The sequence below is a fragment of the Oxyura jamaicensis genome, chromosome 2 (genome assembly GCF_011077185.1).
Source record: "Oxyura jamaicensis isolate SHBP4307 breed ruddy duck chromosome 2, BPBGC_Ojam_1.0, whole genome shotgun sequence".
Lineage (NCBI taxonomy): Eukaryota > Metazoa > Chordata > Aves > Anseriformes > Anatidae > Oxyura > Oxyura jamaicensis.
In genome coordinates, this window is record NC_048894.1 from 115670199 (window position 1) to 115688122 (window position 17924).

At 38.9% G+C, this 17924-nt stretch overlaps 1 protein-coding gene across 1 annotated transcript; it reads right to left on the minus strand.

Annotated features, from left to right (window-relative positions):
* Positions 1 to 7143: 7143 nt before the first annotated feature.
* On the minus strand, positions 7144 to 10757 carry SNAI2 (snail family transcriptional repressor 2). The gene is made up of 3 exons (XM_035319253.1): positions 10453 to 10757; positions 9340 to 9885; positions 7144 to 8403 (listed from the first exon to the last, which is right to left on the minus strand). Exons 1-3 carry the CDS (start codon positions 10529 to 10531, stop codon positions 8222 to 8224), a joined length of 807 nt encoding a protein of 268 aa, XP_035175144.1. The 5' UTR covers positions 10532 to 10757; the 3' UTR covers positions 7144 to 8221.
* Positions 10758 to 17924: the final 7167 nt, after the last annotated feature.

Consider the following 17924-nt stretch of genomic DNA (forward strand, 5'->3'; position numbering starts at 1 on the left):
AATGGGTACATTTTTAGTTAAAAGTTTTAGTTAAAAACAAACAAAAAAAAAGGTAGAATTGTAGCTGTTTTTTCTTAAAATATTTTTCCAGTATTAATTCTGTGCATTTAATTCCATGTGTTTTACATATACATAGTTTTATATGACTCTGGATTTTCCTGTTTTCATAGTTTATATTTGTATAATAATAAACCCCCAACTATGTTAATGCTCTATCTTGTGTCAATAAGCATAGCAATCTGACTGAACTGATTTATCTGCAGCAGTGCTAGCTGGAGCCAAAATCTCCCCTCAAAGCTAAACAGCACTGAGATTCTCCTGTTACAGAAGACTGACCTGGAAGGTAATGAAGGTAATTTGTAATTGATATTTACTGCTTGTAAATACCTATTAAATACTACGTCCGCCCCCCCCCCCCCCCCCCCCCCCCCTAGCCCTGCATCCTGCTCCATGGAGGCTGACATTTTAACAATCTTTAAGACCTCAGTTTTGTTCCCAGAACCCATGTTGTCCTGACAGTGCAGCATAATGAAGCTTCTTAGGACAGAGTGTTTGGGTTCAAAAATTCAGAACCAGCCCTCTGTCATGGCTCCCTGCTGTGACCTTTAAACCACTGTTCTGCTAATATTACGAAAAAGGGGGATACAGAAAAGGAATAGAGCAATTTCTTGAAATTACCCAGAAACAGAAAGCTATTTCCCTAAAAATGTGATTTTCTGTCAGTAAGACATGGCTGTCAAAAAATCCTGACTCGTTTTGAGTGTGGGCCTTGTCCAGTTAGAGCTAGTTAGGAACTGGACTGAGATGCCAAATTGTTTCACAAACACCACCAAAATGTCTATCATGAGTCACAAGATTCTTTTTTTAATTTCCCCAGGACATAACAACCTGGCCCAGTTTCATGTATAATGGATGAATAGTGAACGCTTTGCTATAAATCTTGGTGAACTGTCTTCCAAAATTTTTCTTTTATAACATCTAAAAAAGGGGGTGGGGGAGGAGACAAAAATAAGTTAATGCTCAATATGATGCAGCTTCTGCAGAAATGAAGGAGACTTTTATTAGTCTCATGCATAACATTATGACTTTATATTGTTGATTATCATTCATTCAATTTTTGCTGTAGTTACTTAATAATTGTCAGTTCTCATTCTTGTAACTCTTTATTCATTGTCAGCTGTGGATAATCTGCCAGCCCACATGAGAGGGCAGGTTACATTCAAAGGAATTTACTTTGGTTTAGGGACATGTGCAAAATCTGAGCTAATTGTAGTGCAACTTTATACTTTAACTGCTTCTTATTAGCAACTTAACAGATGTCTGTGACTTCGCACTGTGATGTTCAGCAGGTGCTGAGAACCCACAGGACTTAGTGAGATGTAGGCTATTCTCTGTGAAGGACTTGTTAGAACCAAGCTCCTGTGATCCCAGGTCATGCCTTTGAAGAAGATATGAAAAGGTGATGGTCAGGAGCTCTTGCCATTTGATGGATGCCATTTGAAGGCTCAGTATGTGACGTATTTTTTGTTTGGACCCACATTTATGTCTGGTTAGAGGGAGTGGCAATGCCTGCAACTATCGAGTATTAAAAGAATCACTGACTCTGATCCAATGTCAGCCTCATCTGGGAAAGAGATGACTCCTATGTAAGGCAGAGAAAGCAATAACAGAAGAGGCAAGAACATGGGAAGTAGGGAAGTAGGGAGAATGGAGAGGCTTGGTAAGGTACAGAACGGCTTTCTGTAGTTTTCTTTGGCTATACAAAAAGGTCTGCTTTATAGCAGATAAGTAATATAAAACTTAACTACTAGGAAAATATTCTAATCCAGGTTTGAAGAGTAGTCATCCTTCCTATGCCCAATCAATGGACAGTCAGCTTAAAGAACACTCTTCATTTACTTCCACAAGTTTTGTCCTGCTAGAAAACACCGGTGTGCTTGCATTTAAATGCACCTTTTTAATTGAAGGATGGATCTACCAGAGACAAAATGAGGGATCTATCTGTGGGTCATTCTGTAAAAGATCTAAATTCTGATTGCAGTAAAATTACTTGTATGTTTGAATGTGCAGTCTGGTTGGCTGCATGTCCACCTATATGAAGACAACATGTGGATGTCTTCATGTACCACTGCTGCTCTCCAAACTTACAGGATGAAGCCTACTAAAAGATGACAGAAGCCATGTGAATTTGAGCTGGAATTCCTGTGATTGTTCTGTTTTCTGTGTCTTCTTTGAACAAAATAAATGACAGATTTAAAAAGGGAAAATTTAAAAGGGGAAAAGGAGATTTAATTCCTTTAAGTCCTTTTGGCAACGACTGCCAAACTATGATCCTCACCCACCTCCAGCCTACCTAGCATACACACTGGACAGACTTCTGGTGATGCATATAAAACAGAAAGGAACAAAGACAAGAGACAGGGTATATTCAATGCCCAGTCAACATGGAGAGAGGAGGCAGATGTAATAGAAAACAACTGGAGGGCAAAATTGCAAGTTACAATAACTTTTGTCTTACAGAGATATGGGGAAAATATGAGAATGGAGGCCATTAAGAAGCATTTGCTTATGTTTTTATGTTTTTTTTTTTGTTGTTGTTGTTGTTGTTGTTTTAATCCAAAATGCTGAGTGAACCAGAAGAAGAAAAAATACAAAAATACAAAATACAAAAAATACAAAAAACAATGTTGGTTTGGATGGCATTACTGAAATACTGAAGAGGACTAAAGGTGACTAAAATGCCAAACAAGTAGAATCCCACCACCACATATTCGTTCTTTTATTCTCTTTTTTATTCTCTATCCTGGTTTGGCTATGTGTCTCTTGCACAACAGTGCAAGGATGTAAATAGGCTGCACCATGGCCTCAAAGACTTAACAGTTTTCTAAGACTTTGAGACACTTTCATACAGTGTCCCAAAGAGGATATATATGCCTCTGCAACAAGATATGCATTCCTGGCATAAACCTGTATTCACCTGAGGTACCCTTGTGCTGCAATCTGCTACAGGACAGGGCAGCTTTCCCTCTCCCAACAAAGCACTGTTCCACCCTCCACACCCTTCAAAGTTCCTGAAGACTTTGTAGAGATTAGGAAAGAATTAAAATTCTGGGAAAGAAGGAATAGAGAAAGCAAGCTTCTTTTTTTTTTTTTTTTTGTATGTATGTATGTATAAGGTGTGATCTAATGTTATAGTTCATATGGTTGCCACAACCTTTATGCCTCCATGCCAACAGAAACTGAGATAAAGTGAGAGCTATTTCCACCTATACTCAGCAGTGGTGAGGTCCATCCGCAGTGCCCAGTCCAGATCAGGGCTCACTAGTATATGACAGGGACATACTGGAGTGAGTTCACTGAAAGACCTCAAAAATAATTATGGGACTAGAGTTCCTTTCACATGAGAGTGGCTGAGACAGCTTAAGAAAAGGCTCGGGGGGTATCTTATCAATGTGTGTAAATATCTGATAAGAGGGAATAATGAAGACTGAGCCAGACTCTTAGTGGTGCCCAGTGACAGGACAAGAGGTAACAGGCACCATCTGAAATACAGGGAATTCTTCTTAAACATTTAAAAACTTTTTTACTGTAAGGGTGATTGAACATGGGCATATGTTTGTGGTGGACCCAGTACAATGTTGCCCAGAGAAGTTATAGTCTTTGTTCTTGGAGATACTCAAAATCCAGCTGGACACATGGGTAAAATGTTCTACTGACCCTGCTTTGAGCAGTGTGTTGGACTAGACAATCTCCATCAGTGCCTTCCCACCTCAACCATTCTGCAGTTCTCAGATTTCACTTGCACTGTCTGTTCTCATTTCTTGAAGCCATCATTTGATATTACAATATATGCAGGTTCGATTGTGCTTCTCACATTCCACTCTACATTTCTGTGAACAAGAATTATAATTTATATATTTTAACTGTCAAAATACTTAAAAAAAAAAAAAAAAGAAAAAATCAAATGTCTAGGACAGCTAGTAAATACCAGCATCTTATTATATGTAAACAAACAAAAAAAAAAAAAAGGAAAAAAGAAAAGTTTAGCATTGAAAATGCCTTTTTCAAAAGTAAAAACATTGTAATGTAAGATGAAATATTTTTTTTTTTGCCATGGGAAAACAACCAGAGAACAAGACATCAGAATTAAATTACCAGGTTTCCTATTGTCCTTCCTTTTTTAATTGAAATTGTGGGATCCTTAGGGTGCTTCTTATATGATTTTATGGAGCTTAGAGTAATAGGCCCTGAGCTTGGTTAAAGATAACAGCAACTATAATAGTCCAAATAAGAGAGTAATAATAGAGATGACAGATTTCATGGTGCCTTACTCTGAGAGGCACTCATTTTAACCCTTTGGTGAGTGCATAAGATGCTTTTCTGAACTTCATATTAGTTGGTAGGATAATTGCAGTGCTTTGAGCATAAACTTTTTCTGTCTTCCTTTCGTGCACATATTCCTTCCTGCTGCAGCTTCTGAGGTGAAAAACACGCCCAAATGGAAGCTAGGGAAGAGAAAAGAGGAAACCAAAGTGAATCAATTATTGCCTTCAGCCTTGAGAAATTCACATATTCGGCATGTAATTGTGCTTGTGCTCTGGTCGTTCAGCTCTCCTCCGCACACTGAAAATACACTCAGGAGGTGAAAGTAAATTGCCAGAACATACTAAATGAATGATCCTTCATTCCCTATGATGGACCATCATATAACCAAGTAGGTATGTATTTAGAGTAGTTTGAGTAAGCTCCAATGAAAAGTCCCTTTCCAGGATCTACTGATTTTAAACAACTCATTAGTGAAAGTTTAAAAGAAGATAAGAATCACATCGCATATAGGTTGCTATCATGCTGGTACTTTCAGCGGAGAGAATGGCCTTTTGATAGCTTAAGTTTTCACTTAAAAGTATTACGTCTAACAGTGGCGTTGAAAATCAAAGGTCAGAAATTAGTTCAGAAAAGAGTGGTGAAGATATTATGAGTGTTGGGAGCACATTTTCCTTAGAAAGGTTTGAAAATTTGATTATGCGGTTAATAGAATCAGCGAGGTCTTGCAAGAAATGTAGTTGTGGTCAAAGGGATTCAGTGAATAAATTCACCAGGAAGGGAGCTTTTCAGTTATGTTTTGAAAAAGTCGAAGGATTCATCAGCCAGCTGCTCAGAGCAAAATTAAATTTACATTGATAAATAGCTTGTGCAGGTACAGAAGGGCATTTCTAGAGTAATGAGGTAAAACTATTAACGGAGGATGTTTTGGAAAACTGTCCTGACAGCACATACAAAGCAGTCTCACAGGAAAACCAGTGAAATTCAGCTGCCTGGGAAGTTTATGCTGCAACTGGACAGAGAGCTAGAAATCTTTGATAGAGCACTCTGTTTCAATTAGAGAGATGAGCCAGAAGAGCTTCTAGCCTTTCCCATCTTTGTGTTTTAGGAGTACAGGTGTTACAGGCATGCAAAGTAGCATATCTTAATTGTCATCTCCAAATCAGACCAGTTCCACTTGTGTTTGGTTTAGCATACTGTATTTTGATGAAGTTTTCATCTGATTTCCCTTAAGGACAGCAGCAGCATTTCCATTCATTCAAGAAGTCAAGTTCTTATGCTATTTCATTTACTATGGGTGTAGAGAATTTAAAGTGTGAATTAAAACAATGGAAAAGCCTTTATAACATGAGGTAAATAGTCACAGGAGAGCAAACCTAGAACTTTGACAGTACAAATAGCTGTTGACTGCCACAGCTTTACTTATACACTGGTAAACTTCACTCTGGGAAGAGAAAGCTGCACAAAGAGCTGCTGGAGCCTATGAACTTCAAAGTGAGTAACATGGAAGTGCAAATCAATAGAGTAACCACATGAAACTTTTCAAAGGTATTTGATGCCTTCATATGTTCATTTTAAAAAGTTACCTTGCAAATTCCCACTAATACTACCTTTCTTGAACTCTCTAGTTATTTCCTGAAAAAAAATAATAACAACTCCTACAGAATTGTTCTTATAACAGTGAGATTTCGTCAGAATATGCTTGGAGAATATGAAAAGCTTCATTTGAGATGTTTTTTTCAGTACAGTGTTTCCCATGGAAAAAAGTTGCAAAACTCTCATGCACTTATTGCCTAAGTTCTTCTAATGCAGTCCTGCAGAAGCACTCCTTGGAGGGTCTCCACAGGAGGAGACTCAATGCAGGTATCATCTGTAACTTTTTTTTTTTTTTTTTCCTTTTTTTTTAGTAATGTACTCTTTTTCAAGAAACCTGCAACTTGTGTATGTTCTGCTGTAATCTTCTCATTCATTGGTTGGAATTCTGGTTTTGTTATCTTCTGCTTCTGCTAGTAACATAGTGTAGACATAGTGCTCTTGAGATTGGACGCCAACTAGTGTTTATTTGTTTTCTAGCTATGTGCATGGTTAAAAGTTGAAAATACTGTTGTTTTAAGCTAGTCAGTAATAATGAGACACAATTTGCTGAAGTTGTAATGCTTTTATGTAGTTCAGAACTTGGATTTCTTAGTAAAATCATCTGAAGAAAAGTATTTCTGATTTTTATTACTGAATAATTATTTTCTGTGATATACTAGCTGTTATACAGTCATAATACAATCACTTGACAGTTCTGATATGTAAGACACTTTAGCAAAATAACTTTACTATTTCTGAAATGACCATGTAAAGTATAGCATATTGTGACTTAAACACTGCTTTAAAGAAGCATCTTGCAAATGCTGCTGAAATCCTGTAAGGCTCCAATGATTTTAATGAATTTTTAATACGGCCCAAATTTTCTAATGGTAGCGTCTCAGGAAAGTACTGTAATAAGTCTGCTCTAATAGCATTCTTTAAACTGATAAAATGCAAGAATTTTAAAACTTTTTAAATACTTCTGATAAAATATATTTCACAATGTGGTCATACTGTTATAAGTAACAAAAAGAATTGTTTTAAAGTAGTGATTCCATAAATACGTTCTGTACTGTTCTAAATGTTAGAAAAATACAAATGAATATATATTTTTTCTGAAGTTGTGAACTAAGAATTCACTTTCATCTTCATTTTTTCATGTAGAGACACTTGCATTTTTATGTATCCAATACCCTTGTTAATCCAGACATTGTCCCTTTATTTAATTAGAACAAACAACAGAAATCTTATTTAAAAATGTTTATTGTAAAAAAGTGGCTAGAAAAAAAAACATAAATTTCACTTCACACTTTCTTCAAGTTATCTATAAATGCTGCTATAGGCAACAATTCACTTTCATTCATAACGCATTCGGTCATATAAAAATAAAAATATTTACATTATGTCCACACACTTTACAAAATCATCAATAAAAAAAGGCACTTGGAGGGGTAATGCTGAAAATATTGCATTTCCTTTGTGCATTTAAAAAAATAATTGTCAAACTCCCATGAGCCCCCTCTCTTGCACTTATTCCCGTTTTTTAAAAAAATTAAAGTTTAGAGGAACTATTCCATATTAAAGATGGTCAGGCATGCACCAGGAATGTTTGAAGCTACAGTATTTTTTTTAAAAAGGCACATGCAATTAATTTGTGGCTTTCAATTTTTCATACATTCTCTTACATGTTTTCTTTTTCCTCTCTTAATTATGCAGTTTTAAAGCATTTCAGATCATTAATGGAGGCCTTGGCTTTTAATAAAATAAAATTAAAAAAAAAAAAAAAGAACACAGCAATGAATAATATTAAACATTTACTAAGGTAAACTTGGAATACTTTTTAAGGCACCTGAGATAAATGGTGTCTAGCAAAATTCACTTGGGTAGTATTTTTATTAAAAGTTCCACTTAAAATACTGTTTCTTTGGTTGAAATGGCTTGGCAGGAATGTATTAGTAACTTTGCAGCCTTTTCTGAGCAAGAAAAGACTACATGCATTTGGCTTCATCTCTAAAGAAAGCTGATCTACTTGAAATGTCACGCATCGTGTCTTTCCCCATATATCAGAGTTCACACTTAAGAATGTGAATGTGTGACTGAATAGAACTACTTAAAGCTCGTTTCTACTGACATTCTAAGTTCTCCCACTATTTTGTTTATTTGCTTGCTTTTTTTTTTGTGAGTGTTATTTTTTTGGTGTTTTTATTTTTTTATTTTTTTTTTGGCTGAAAAGTAGAAGAGAAAATGCCTTTGGATTTCCACTTATCATTTGGAACAGGAGTGGAGAAATGCATTGAGTCCAGGTAAACATTGACTGCATGACTCAGTGTGCTACACAGCAGCCAGATTCCTCGTGTTTGTGCAGAAGAGACATTCTGGAGAAAGTTTTGGAGCAATTTTTGCACTGGTATTTCTTCACATCCGAGTGGGTCTGCAGATGAGCCCTCAGATTGGATCTGTCTGCAAAAGCCCTGTTGCAGTGAGGACAGGAGAACGGCTTCTCTCCTAAAAAGGAAACATTAAGTAAAAATACAAACAAATCTTTAAAAAAGAAGTACATGTTTAGGACAGGTAAAACTCACTTTTAACCTAAGAAACAAGCAGACAAAAATTATTTGTTATCACAAAAAACGTGTGTAATAAAAAGTTAGTCAGGCCACAGATATAACAGCTTTCAGCACTACTGACTGTACTTGCAGAACTCAGGCTTTCAGAATACACTGCTGAGTGCTGTCTCCAAAGACAAGCTGCTGACACCTTCTGCATCTGCAGGTGCAGGCAGTATTTCTAGGTTGGGCTCCTCCCAGCATTTTCAAATATTTTCATGGAGTCTTTTTTACTTAGCTCTGTGTGAATAACTTGGAACAAGACTTTGACTGAAAAGCAGCAAACAGCTGTACAGACATTACATTGTACCCAGTGTTATACTGAAGATCATGTTTTTGCCTCAACACAAAAAAATGCTTTGGTGATGATGTGTTTCTAATTCTTAAGGACTTGAGATAGCGCATGCAAAACTTGTCGTTTGCTTAAGCAGTCAATGATTATACTCTCATGCATTGCCTTTCTGTTTTGCTACTTCAGAGTCAGCTGAAGCCTTCTTAAAGTTAGCATTTTCCAAAGCCTGAAAGTTAACATAAAATCCTTAAAGCAAAACCTTCAGCTAGTGGAAACAAGATAAACCATCCTGGTATTATCAGAGGAGCAATGCTTATCTATGCCAGAATATGCCCCACAGTTGAGGCCATTCTACACTTTCCTCTCAACCAGGTCCCCAAAAGGAAGAATTTTCCCATTTAATGATATATTTGAAATTGCACATATGCATTTCAAGGTCAGTCAAGAAACCTTGCTGTCTTTTCTACCTGTAGAAAAAAAAAATCAGAAAGGCATTCTAATGAGATAGCAACAACAGCCTGCAGTTGTAATGGTTGCTCTTACCAGTGTGGGTTCTGATGTGTCCTTGAAGTAGCCAGGGTCTGGAGAAAGCCTTGCCACAGATCTTGCAGACACAAGGTAGTGTGTGGGTCCTGATGTGCATCTTAAGCGCTCCCAGGCTGACATATTCCTTGTCACAGTACTTGCAGCTGAACGATTTCCTAGACTGGGCATCACAATGCAGCTGCTTATGTTTGGCCAACCCAGAGAAAGTTGAATAGGTCTTGTTGCATAAACTGCACTGAAACTTTTCAGCTTCGATTGCATGGGGGTCTGAAAGCTTTGACTGGATTCTCTCTTCTTCATCACTAATGGGACTTTCTGAACCGCTGTGATCTTTGGAGGAGGTGTCAGAAGGTGGAGGTGGGCTGACTCTTCCCAAAGATGAGGGGTATCCAGAAAGTGGAGAGAGGTCATTGGGTAGTGGAGATGGTAGCAGCCCGGTTGTAGTCCACACAGTAATGGGGTTGTAAGCTACAGAGCTCAGGATCTCTGGCTGTGGTATGATAGGAACTGGGTAGCTTTCATACAGGTATGGGGATATAATCACTGGAGAAAGAAGAAAAATTTAAGATAAGAGAACTGAAAAGTATTTTGGAAGGCAGCAAAATTAACATTTTGGGGATTAAAAAGTGCATAAATCAAACACTCATCATGGTCATCTGAATATAGGGAGGACTAAGGATTGTATGTATGTATCTATTTGATACATACATACTGATGGGTAGCGAAGTATAATAGTTTGCATTGCAGTTTGTCTCTTCAAGGCAGCATGCTCTTTCTAAACTTATGCACCCTGATACACTGAAGCAGTGAAACTTCCTGAAGGATTTGAATAAAAGTTTCAATTCCATTTCCAACAGATGTAGAACAGGAAAACTCCAAATCCTCTTTTAATAACTGAGTTCAAGTGGATGAGCAAACTTCATGATTCATTCTGTGCAGCATTGACAAATTTCTCAGAACTCCCCCATTGTAAGCAAAAGATAAAAGAGCTAGCAGTGAACTAACCCATTCTCCAAAGCCTGTAAAAGCAATCCCACCCCTCCTCTTTACCACCCTGCCATAAACACAACCTCAGAAGCAACGCGGCGGCTGTCGATCTTGTTTTGTTACCTGTATGAGTGTCCAGTTCGCTGTAATTTGGCTTCTTGGATGAATTGAAATGCTTTTTGACCAGGAAGGAGCGTGGCATTTTGAATGCAGGGTTTCTCCTTCTTCCAGAGCCTCCTTTCAGGTTCGTGTTACGGTGCCCGGCTGGTGTGCAGCACGCACGCACACTATCACTGCTGGTGCATCGGTCCCTATCGCATTGTCTGCCCCGCGCCGTCCATGCAGTCTGCTTGTGTAGTGGCAGTGCAGAGGCGCCTTGAAAAGTGCTGTAAATACCCACAAGTCAGGTGCAGGGGGGAAGGGTTTTCTGCTCCTCCAATCACTTCTGGATGTTCTCAAGCACTTTTCCAAACAGCCTGTTTTTCTGGGAGGGCTGCTCGCAGGACGGATCCAATCCCTGCTCGGAGGGTTTGCTTCAGGTTTCAGCTCCTCCCGCTGGAGACAGCTGTGAACAGAGGAGCAGTCTGTTGTCAGAGCACATTATCCTGCTGCAAAGTGTACGTTGCTCTTCAGAATTGCTGTCTAGAAAAACATATCGCTCAAAGTGCTTTTAAAAATTTTATTTTATTTTTTAAAAAGGTCAGTTTACTGATTCAGCTGAATCCTTTTTATTATTATTATTATTATTATTTTCCTTCCTGGACAAGTCATGTGTACTGAAAGTCTTCTCTTTTATTTCTTATTTCTTATTTCTTTATTTCTTATTTTTTTTCTTCTTCTTTATTTTTTTACATCTATCTGGTGTGTAAAAATTTATCTGTCTGGTTTCCAGATGCTTGATATAAGAATTACAATGGAACAAACTGTTCATTACGGGCAGAAGGGGGGGACATTACAAGATAACAAGCTAGCCGGCAGAGCTAATGGAAGGTTTTGAACGAACTGTGTGCCTGTTCTGTTTGGGAGCTGCCTTTGAAAAATTGCATTCAGGAAATACTGGAGACTAGCAGCATGCCTCCCTAACCTGGCCCTTCCAGGCAGAAGGGCCAGCAAGATACTTCAAATGAGTCAAAGCAGAGGGAGCAGCCCATGAAAAGACAACACATTTCAGAGCTGTGTGATAGGTTTTATATGTTACACATATGCATACTGCTTCAGAATGTTCATATGAAGGATACTTTAATTTTTTACTTTAAAAATCTGCAGAATGCAAAACCTCGACCTTTCCTTCCTTGGGAGTAGTTATGTCACTCTTTTGCCTATCCTCTTAGAGCATTGCCAATGAAATTTTCCTAATTATCCAAAGCAGTTAAAAGATGCACAGATAAGCAAAACCCCCAAAATTATAGACTGGGTAATTTAAATGTCTCTTAAATGTACTTCTCCATTAGTATATTTAGGACCTCTTGATTTCCTATGAAGGTATAATCCGAGTTATGTATTTCATTTAGGATGAAAGTCTCTCAAATGTGCCATAGAATTTTCTGGTTATCTAGATTGGTTTTGAGAAGCCATTTAGTCACAGATATATTTTTTTAATTTTAAAACATTTGCATTTTGAAAATGTGGACGGCTGAACACTGGCAGACGTGTAACACAGACCACACTCTGACTGAGTCCTGCTCTGTCCTCCCCACCCCTCTCCCCCCCCCTTTGCGTCTTAACTCCACCTGCCTGGGCACATACTGGTATGCCGTGCCGGCGTGCTGCTAGGGCTCTGTCCTTTTGGGATGGGTGTTGCACAGAGACCACCCCAGCCCCCTTTTTTTTTTTTTTTTTTTTTTTTTTTTTGCAGCTGTTGGAATAGAGACGGGAAAAAAAAAAATCTCTCCGGTTCTGTTAAGACACGTAAGAGCAAAGTGCTTTGTCAACTGCATGACTTCTTAATCTTTGAGATGCCAAAACAAGTGCAGGGAAGGTTAGCCATTTTCAAGACCTGATTAAAAAGATTCAGCTGTTCAGTGTCTAGTTCTGGTGTATGTCAGTGAAAGGTGTCACATGGATTTCCACGCTGCAGGGAACACACCCAGACTAGCGAAGGAAAGGGAAAGTGGCAATGAAAAGGACTTCCAAGTTACCTGCTTTATAGCTGGGGTGGAGGCAGAAATGCAGCTCTTCACAGCCAGAAAGCAATGCTGGCCAAAACACAAGCTGTTGCTTTCCTCCTCTGTACAGGAATGAAGAAATCTACAACACATTTTTGAAAGGGGTGTTTGTGGCACCGGTCCCCTCTCAGCTCTTCCATCTGAGAAGTCCCCGTCCCCCGCCAGCTCTGGGAAAGCATTGCATTTCAGGATGTGAGGCATTAGTCTGTATCTAAATAGTCTGTTACATGAGCTGTGATTCAGACCTTGAGCTGGTTTAAGTTTGTGTGTTGAAATGAATGGAGCCATGCAGATTTTCACTGGCTCGAGATCTGTTCCTTTGTATATTTGTTAAAAGTAAAGGGTCTGATTCACCAGTGAGGTACTCCCTCTCGGGGCATTTTCACCAGCATAACACCGGAGTGATGCAGTTTAAATTAATTGCACTTATATAAATCACAGAAGCGTAAGCAGTTAGCCCACTGGCTGAGCTGATTGAAGGATGTTAGGAATTGGATAGAAGGCATGTTATTACATGGTTCTGAAAGGATATTAGCAGTACATACTACCTGAGTGAGGTCTGCTGTCAAAAAAAGGGAGAGTCTGTGTGAGGGGTGGGTGAGTCAGAGTAAACAGGTGTTCTGGGTGTTTACGGCAAATGTGGATGAGAGGGCACTCGCCGACGTGCAGCATCCATCCCTGAGCAAGAAAGGAAACACAAAGGTCGAGCACAGAGGGTGGGTGGGAGGGTTCCCCTCAGCCAGGGAGCCAGGGAGGCGCAGGGCTGGTGGAGGGCAGCGGATGCTCCCGATGGCTCCTGCTGCCTGCAGGCAAAGCCTTGCGTCCACCTCCAAAAAGTCAGGCCAAGTGCTTCCCCTGCGCATTTTACAATTAGTTGGTCTTTCTGGGCTTCTTTAGGTTGTCACTTTGAAAGCTGGTGTAAAGCTGTCTTGCTAATGCCACTGTACTGCTAATTGCTGCTCTGTGAAGCGGGTGGGAAGTGACCTGAGCACATCCGCTGCCTGAAAGCTTGGTATGTGCTTTGCTCCGACAGCATGGCTAGGCCCAAATATTCAACCATGTAGCAGATTATTACTTTTTATTTATTTATTTATTTATTTATTTTTAAAGACCAGGACACTTGTTTATGTGTCTAAATAACAACCTGTGAGCCTCAGTTTCTGACAGCTCCAACAAATCCCTTTCCTGTCAGGCCTTTTGAGAGAGGCAGCAACTTTTGTTACACAGCTTTCTGGAAATGGAAGGGTACCAGAACTGTGTCTGGTATCAAAGAGGGAAGAAGGACCCAAGCTAAGCCATTACAAGCTCAGTTTTTCTTATTAAAAAGTTTATGTCCTTACCAAGCATCAATTAATAGCCAAGATTGTGGATCAGAAAATAGTAAATATCTGAATAAGTCACAGCAGAATCACAAAAAGTAGTTTTAGAATGTTAAATGAGTTATGCTGGAACACTGTTCCTAGAGCAGACTACATTTGTCTGGAAGCAAACACAGCAGTGTTGAGCACGTTTTGCCTGGGCCTGCCATGGAGCCCATGGAAGGCAGTGCAGCAAGGTTCAGAGGAACCCCCAGGAGTCACTGAACCCAGTGGAGCATACAAAAAATAGCTATGGAGGGTTATTGATGTAGGTGATGACTTCATCCCAGGTGGAGCAAAAGCAGAAGTAACTCACACTTACGATGTAGCTCTTCCAATTTATAAGCTTCCTACAAATCAGAGGAAAGGATGAAATGGTTATTATGGAGGAAGAAGAATGAAAATGAGATCAGTTTTCAATAGCCAATAGTATGTGGCATGTATTGGCTATTCTTCAGTCTTATTCTGTGCTTTCATATTTCTCCCTTAGTGCCAGCTGGTATATCCTGGGAAAGTAAAGCAGAGGTGTAACTTGGAGGCAGTAAATGTTTAGTAGACCCAAAAGGTGAGGAGTACCTCAACTGTAATTATGTTGAATGGCTGAGAGGGGTAAGCCTGAAATTAACAGAAAGAAACAATTAGGGAATGATATTCCTTCCCATTGCCCCAACACATTTACCTTAGTAATTTTTTTTGAAACATGTTTTTAGGAACCCCCCCCTTTTTTTTTTTTTCATGTTTTACTTCCACCTTACAAATTCTGACCAGAACTATGATCAGAAATGGCAGCAACTTTAGAGGGACTGGTATGAAATTATGTGGAACTCCATCCTTGTATGCTTACAGTTCAATGAGTCAGAAGAAATCTCTGCATTTTGGAAAGCTTTTTGAATTCAAGTTAAAATTCTTCACATTTTGAAGGTTTCACAACAATTAACACATTTTTTTCTTTCTTTCTTTTTTTTTTTTTTTTTTTTTTTTTTTTTCTAAAATCAGTAGCCTTAAGTCAGAGTTATCAAGTTTAGTTATGTAATAAGATCTAAACTCCTGAGATTCTGTGAGATTAAAAACCAAATTTGCTTTTAGGACATGTTATAGAACTGTGTTCCTCTGTGTTTTGGTTTATTCAGGTTTGTAATTACAGTTTAAGCCTATTAAAGAAACGATTATTGAACCACAAAATTCTGATTCAGTCTCAACTTTCAAACTTTTCAAAGTCAAGAAGCTTTGAAGAGGGTGCCTTAGAGGTCTAAGCCCATCTGCAATGTTTCCTTTTTTTCTTTCTTTATATATATTTATATACATATGTAAAGAATGTTAATTGTGAGGAAACTTACTTTTATTAATAAGATGCAAAATGGTCCCTTTTGGACCAAGTAGTTCAAGCAAGGCCAGCTTCTGTGTGCTTTCCTTCACACCTGTGGAACTTCACTGACTTAGGAGGGTTCAATTTAGAGTCAATTTAGCTCATAATGAAGGAACCTGGTCATAGTTCAATTTTCCTACATTGTTTCTACATGAAGATATTTTAACAATGGGCCAAATTCCCCTGTCATTCCCATCTGTAGTATCTCCACCAGCTACAGCTGAACTATTTCAGATTTACTCAAGCAGAACTGAGATGTGATTCTAGTCCAATAAATAGAGCTCTGTTTATGTAGTACTGTGACAAGTATTCGTTAAACGAAAGCATGTTACGTCCCCACTAAACTATCGTGCTCCGAAAAGGGATGCTTTCTGCATCGCACTCTGAAAACTAAAATGCGTTGCATTTTACTGACTTTCCAGTGTGCCACTGGAACAATTCAGGCGAGGAACAAAGTATGTGAGGCTGGGAGCGATCTGGGTGCCGAGTGAGCTTTGTGCGAGGGGAAGGAGCCATCTGCTGGGCGCCGCCGCCGGGACGGGCACTGCGCGCTCCCGGGCCACAGCCGTGCCAGCCGCCCCATCGTGCGGCCGCCGAGCGAAGTGGGCGCTTCGAATCAGCCAGGGATCACTTCCTGGTGATCTGGTAACCCCGGTTTATCATGGTTTGGGCACTTCGATCTTAATTTTTTTTTATTTATTTATTTATTGGTCATTATTGGTTGTTGCCTACCTCAAAGTGAGATGCAAAATCTCATTCAAGACTCCCTGTGCGGTTTGTATGTCCGTCTGTCTGTGTATGACTGACACACACACGTTTGTCATGTATTTTACATGTGCACATACATTTACATATGTACATATGCTTGTATTTGTACATTTTCTTACTTATAATTGTGAGACTATTTCAAACATGGACACTTCAATCACAAGTGTTTGTGGGAGACAATGTATTCTTATCCCTATTTTGAAAATTACTAAATGAAACATGAAGAGATTGACATTTTCAAAAGCTTAATGCTTAAATCTATTTTTAACTATCCCTTGCTGTAGCCTCCTCTCCAACAGCTTATGCTCCTCTCTCCAAATGCTGCAAAACATGGTGTATCATTTCCTTTTGCAGCAAATATTACTGCATTTATTTAAAGATAAAATAATAAAGGATTACACACACATATAATATGTATAATTTTTATTATTAATTTATCACTTATACTGAGGATATGACCTTTATCCACAATCCACTGCAGTGTCATAGATTTTCAAATACAGTAAAACTCTTTCCTTTGTTTGTTATCTGCTTGTCCCTTTACTCTAATTGGTGGACTACAGTGCTTGGATTTGGCCATCTATGTTTTGCCTAGGTGTCAGTTATTATGTTCATACCAAATACTTCATACAATGATTGAATGATTTTTTTTTTGTCTTCCCAGAGACACTTATTGTCCTCTCCCGTATGCCCTACCTTTCTGACCACATCTTCAGATTCCCCACAAACTTGTTTTCTGATTGACTGTCCTTGAGGTAGTTACTGCCTGCCAGAAACTGCAAACATAAGACCCATCTTTATATACTCTGATGTTAAATTGGCTGGGTCAATATGAACATGTTCCCACCTTTGGACTGGGTTTAAATGTCTATATGACACCTCCTCTTCTTGATCACTCTTCCTCCTTACCTATCCAGTGAGCTACTATGCACTCTTTTTGATTTATTCTTTAAAACTGCAGTAAGTTGCTTGTGGTCCAATAGGGAAAACTGGTTCATTTCCCTCCCTGCCAGCTGTAGCATGTGCTGGAAGAGACAGTAGTTGTTGACATTCAGTTTTATATCATGGCTGCCTGGCAGACATGGGGCAGCATGCTGTTTTCTGGGGGACAGCAGAGATGTCTCCTCTGCTTCTCAACCATCTGTTCAGTACTCAAAAAAGCATGTGGCATATCTGCCACAGAAGGCAACTTTCCTGGGCTGTATCTTAATTTAGTGGACTGTTTCTTATTGTTTATTTATCAATTTCACATCTATTTGTTCAAACAAGTCAAACACCTAAGTTTTTTTCTACGTCTATTTAACTCTCGGCATCTCAGTGGTATGCACCAGTTAACAGTTAGGACATTTGTCTTTGTGCACCAAAATGAAATGATGATGTCACTTCATGGAGCCAGCATCTCTATTTCAGTGTAAATTCATTGTTTTGCTGTGGCAACAGAAGGTGAGATGTTGGGATTGTTTCTGTGTTGCTTCTTTGTCTCATCCTAAGGCCTTCTGTAACCAATGTTGCTCAAAATCATGGTAGTGTTATAAGGCTGGTTCTCTATCTGTACTGCCTATTCTTTATTTCCTCATTTAATATTATGCATCACTTGCACATGGAATCCCAGGCAAATGCTGTAGAAGGCTACTCTTTTAATTTCTTGGATTGCCCTCAAGAACTTGGTCTTTTCATTTCATGGGGGCTATTCAGAAGTTCCCAGGACCCCAGAGATTTCTGTTAGTGAAGCCCTGTGTTCTCCTGAGCTACAGCTTCTTAGCATTCAGACTAGTACTCTGTTTCTGGCTCTGTTAAGCTTGATAAAAACATCCTGCATTACCTTCTCCTATCACCTTATATAATAACTGTTGCCAGCTGCAGGCCTGATGTCTGAAAGTCCCGTTCAGTCTTTATCTGTTATCACTGGAATAGATTTGGGGATAGGCTGATGTCTGG

Coding starts and splice junctions, on each gene's coding strand:
- SNAI2 (XM_035319253.1), bottom strand. CDS start 10,531: ATGCCACGCTCCTTCCTGGTCAAAAAGCATTTCAATTCATCCAAGAAG. Junction 9,886..10,452: donor CGAACTGGACACTCATACAG/GTAACAAAACAA, acceptor TTCTTTCTCCAG/TGATTATATCCCCATACCTG. Junction 8,404..9,339: donor ACACATCAGAACCCACACTG/GTAAGAGCAACC, acceptor TTTCCTTTTTAG/GAGAGAAGCCGTTCTCCTGT.